General features: G+C 51.0%; 2 protein-coding genes across 3 annotated transcripts in view; one reads left to right on the top strand and one right to left on the bottom strand.

The window, feature by feature from the left end:
- The window catches only part of LOC127749067 (uncharacterized), a 22,625-nt gene that overhangs the window by 2,046 nt on the left and 15,944 nt on the right, over window positions 1-4,635 (top strand). The window lies entirely within an intron of this gene.
- The window catches only part of LOC113211931 (lipase 3), a 3,839-nt gene continuing 3,388 nt past the window's right edge, over window positions 4,185-4,635 (bottom strand). For both annotated transcript variants that reach the window (XM_026430475.2, XM_026430473.2), the window contains exon 9: window positions 4,185-4,617. In XM_026430475.2, the coding sequence (XP_026286260.1) occupies window positions 4,456-4,617 (162 nt within the window). In that variant the 3' untranslated portion in view covers window positions 4,185-4,455. The remainder of the gene's footprint in view (window positions 4,618-4,635) is intronic.

Here is a 4,635-nt window from a genome sequence, read left to right as displayed (position 1 = left end):
GGGGGGGTTGGAGGAGAAGGAGACCCGGGCGTGTTTATCAGCCACTGGCGTGGGACTTTTGGGGGCTGCAGTTCCGTGCTTTCGCCACTTATGTGACTGTCACAGTCAGGAACATCCCCACACCATTATACTACACACAGGGCCGCCCCGCGCGCGCATTCTTACTTGACTGCGACATAGCCGTGGTCATTGCCTTGGCAAGTCAGCCTTGGTTGATATCTGGCGCACCAATTCTGGTTCGTAAACATCATACATCCAACTGACCATCACTCCAATAACATCCTCTCAGCAAATACAATGATGAGGAGTTCGTTATTTTTAATTGTAGGTAAAGAATTTTAGGCATTCAGACAACGTGAAATGTAGTAGACTGGAAATCCAAGTGGCACGTCTGCAGGTGAGCCAATTGGTCCAGACTGATGTAGGGGAGCGAAAAACTTCTTCATACTGTTGGAGAAGGGTGAATCACTGAAAATGCTAGGGTCAGACATCTTTCTCTCAGGAGAGCGGGATCAGTGACTCCAAAACAGCTCTCCTGAGAGCGAGGTATCTGACTCTCATTCAATTTGAGTCATAAATTGCGGTCCTCACCCAGTGAGAGTGAGGTTCCCCACTGCAATTGGGTGAGGTCAGGGAAATCTGACGAGTTTGCGCGAGTATTGGCGAGTAGGTGCCAATAGTTGGTGAGTAAGAGGGGTCCCCTACTCCAAAGAATTGTGCGCAGTGAGTTGTCGAACCAGTGAGTAAACGTGAGTTGGGGCGAGTTCTCGTGACTTTTGGCGAGTAGGTGAGTTAGCAGCAGGGTTGGGAACGTTACTTTAACGATTAACGACGTTACAGCGTTTTCGTTAACGTTAATTAACGTTATCGTTAACTCGATAAAATTTTGGGTGCCTGTAACGATATCGTAAACGCGTTACTTTTTGTCCTTAACGACGGAACGGCGTTATCGTTAATTTTTCGTCTAAAAAGTGCTGCTGCAAAGGGTGTCAATGGAAAAAAGACACGTTCTACGCCTCGACAAATTAATTTTAAGATGTAATAACTTGAAGTGAACAAGAAATTTAGGGAAGGGAGTAACGGGTTGATGATGATTATGATAAAAAACGGGCATTTTCAGGTAATAATTAGTCTAGCACGAGGGGATCCTTGAAATAAATTTAACGTTAACGCCGTTAACTCGTTGTGGTTAACGATAACGCGTTACGTTGATCAGAACCGGTAACGTAAACGAAACGCGTTACTTTTGGCCCCGATCAACGTCAACGTTATCCGTTACTTTTTAAAAGTAACGTTCCCAACCCTGGTTAGCAGCGGAAATTCGATCCCCTGTCTTGTAACTCACGGAGTCGACTCTCTACCGGCGCGGCTATACGACGCCACAGAGTCAGTGACCTATCAGACACCGGGCGAGGAGCTAGGGTGCTGCCTTGTGATTTGCCCTCGGATTTGCCGGTCGCAAAGATGTGATTCTCGTTAGAGGCAATTCTCCTCGAGGTGAGTGCGAGGCACTCGCACCCCAGAGGTGAATTGTTTTTAAAATACACTTTTTTTCTAAACACGATCAGAGGTAGTTTTCCTAGAGATACCGGGCCGCGCCCACAAAGACAGAGATAAATGTTCTGAAACTACAACCTGATGTGGTTTGTGTTCTTTTCACCGGCTTTCTTTTACTTCTATCGGCGTTTTGTGTGAGTGAGTGTGTGTGTGTGCGTGTGCATGTGCGCGCGCGCTTACCGGCGCGTGTTGTGTTTATGCGTGCTGGACTGTGTTGTTTACGGGTCAGGCGGGGTGGTGTGGAGCGAGTGGGACGGGTGGCTCGAAAGCGGCAGCCAGGCATTGCACCATATGATTACCGAAAACACAACAAAAACAACATAATTCAAACTCGGAAGAAAGGGGTATTTTTAATTGTAATTTTGACCGCTATTTTTGTACAAAGTATGTGTATCTTTGAATGAGCTCCAGTGCTGCGAGATGGCGTACTCGCTAGGGCTGCAAGGGACATGGTGCCTTACGAAAGAGGAACGTGTTTGGGCTAACCTGCAACACATGAGCTCATTCGAAGATACACTCGGTACGTGACTTCACTCCAAATGGTCACCTTGTTCGCCAAAATTGGATTTATTTTTTAACAAAACATTTTGGCCTATAATTTCATGTTATAACAAGTTAAGCCGAACGCGCAAGCCCAAGCTCAAGCCGAAACTCAAGCCCGATGCGACGAATTTTTCGGAGTGTGGAAGGCTTGGAAGGGGTTACTGGTATCCGCGAGCCTTCCCCCTCTTTGGGGCTTTAGGCTTGCGTGTCCGGCTTGGCTTAACTTGATATAACATTAGCGGTTGAATATTTTTAGCCTCTTTGCTAGCCAAAATTTGGGCTTCTCATAAGTAATGTCAAAGTTAGACCTTTAAAATGGCATAAAAGTTGACGTATTCAATGGAGACCACATTTTTTTTGCACTGAAATGAGAGCAAATTAGAAGTCTCTAAAAGAAGGCAAAAATACGGTACTTCAAAAAGAAATGACCCTTTTTTTGCAATGTGGCTACAGCGATGAGAGTGTGTTTTTCATCTCTAGGTCCATATTATTTTCGCGTTTTCGTTGTGATTGGGTGAGTGTCTGCAAGATGGAGCGATAGAAATGGTGGAGAAGGAGGGGGGGGGGAATGGAGTGGAGTAGAGAGCGAGCAACGAGAGATACCGAGCGCGCACAGCGCACATGCTCGTTTGCGTCCGGCGCGAGGAGAAAAGAGAGTACGGAGCGTAGTCCTCCCTCCCGGGCCCGGGCGCGGAGGCGGAGGGGGGTGAAGAGGAGCAGTTGTGACGAACGGTGGGAGCGTGCCTCGCTGGCTGCCGCGCGCTGGGCTGGGCCCCGGGCCCGCGGGATGGTTCCGGAAGCGGTGGGGGGGGGGGGGGGGGGGGGGAGAGAGGGGGGGGGGAGAGGGAAGAGGGGGCGGGGCGAAGATTGATTTCCTTCCGCGAGGAGGCGCGCCGTACCGTTGCGGCAGCCCCGCGGAGAGAGAGCGAGAGAGGGAGCGAGAGAGAGCGAGAGAGAGAGAGAGAAAGAGAGACAGACAGAGAGACAGAGAGACAGAGAGACAGAGAGAGAAAGAGATATGACAACACAAAAATACGTAAAGCACATAAAGCGAGCGTTTTGACTGGCCCAGAGTGGGACGGCAGCAGAGATGGGCAGAAGAGTCGTGGGTGAGGGGGAGGGGGCGGAGGGGAGCTCTGTGTCACTAACGCCATTAGTATGTGATTGGATTAGCGGGAGGCGGTGAGCAGGCGGAGCAGGCCGAAAGGTAGGCGGCGCGGGACCTAGTGGAGGGGGTGGAGGCGGGGGAGGGAAACAAAGGGGCAGGGCGCACTATGAAAAAATTAATGCGATGTTTTGAATACTTCAGGATTTACTCATTGCATTGCCCCGGTGACTTTACCCCGTGTGCTGCATGCGACAAACCCACTCTCACCCGAGAATACGGTACAGTTTAACTACGGAAGTGCGCGGCGTGAATCAGACACCTGGTATGTAGACCGTATTTGTCTTTAAAAATAAATCTCTTCCCTACAACATTCCTGTTTTCTTTTAGCAGGACTCGTCTTAATCGTGTGAAAAGAAAAGCTATAAACTAGCGCATGACAAAGAGACAGAGAGAGAGAGAGAGGGAGAGCGCGTAGCGCTGGACGCGCAGATCGGCTCCTCGGGCCCAGCCAGCCCGACACAAGCCACGAGATTGCTCGGAGAGAGCGCGGCCGGCGGTGGGCCTGAAGCGCCCGGTGGGTAGGCCGCACGGGCACAGGCGTGCGCCACGGCGCGGGCAGTTGCCTACCCACCAGGGGTCCGCCCGCCCACCAGTCTGCCTGTGCGCTCGGCTCGGCGAGGAGGGGAGGGAGGGGAAGGGAGGAGAGCGGAGGGGAGGAGGGGTGGCCACTCGTACTCGCGTAAACATTCGCTCCCGCTGACTTGTAATAATGACCTAACGGTGTATACCGACACAAATGCAATGAAAGCGTAATTACGCCGGCTAAAACGATGTAATGCCGGTGGTGGAGCCATAACGTGTAATAAGCCGAATAATGCTGTAAGTTTTACGCAAACGCGTATAAACGTACTTTTGCAGCCTGCCCTGAGCGCTGCTTGTTGGTTGGGCAACCGCAGGGTCTGGACGCACGCCTGTGCTCGTATGGCCTTAATTTATTGCTGAGTTAACAAACACTGTTAAAACCTTACTGTGATTTTAACTGTAAGCTACGGTGACCCCCTGCAGCACCGTATCTTACGGTGCTATTCATCGTAGCTTACGGTGATATTCACCGTAGGCTACGGTGCTGCAGGGGGTTACCGTAGCTTAAAGTGAAAATCACCGGAAGCTTTTAACAGTGAAAGGTTCCTCCGCAGGACCGGACAGTAGCACATATGAAAATTCTGCATCCATTCAAGGGCGGACGGTTACGCTGACGACTCGGCCGCCTTCATCCTGGCGATGGCTTGGCTGTAGACGAGTTCGGGCACCTGTTTCGCCCAGACGAAATCGAAGTGCGTCCACTCCGGATCGTCCACGGCCTCGCAGCTCAGCACGTTGGAAAGCTGGGCGCACGTCGACAGGACGTCCTGTGACATAGTTTTTGT

The sequence above is a fragment of the Frankliniella occidentalis genome, unplaced genomic scaffold (assembly GCF_000697945.3).
Source record: "Frankliniella occidentalis isolate FOCC.00 unplaced genomic scaffold, Focc_3.1 Scaffold28, whole genome shotgun sequence".
Taxonomy (NCBI): domain Eukaryota; kingdom Metazoa; phylum Arthropoda; class Insecta; order Thysanoptera; family Thripidae; genus Frankliniella; species Frankliniella occidentalis.
The sequence above is the reverse complement of the archived record's forward strand: the minus strand, read 5'-3'. Positions and strand labels throughout refer to the sequence as shown.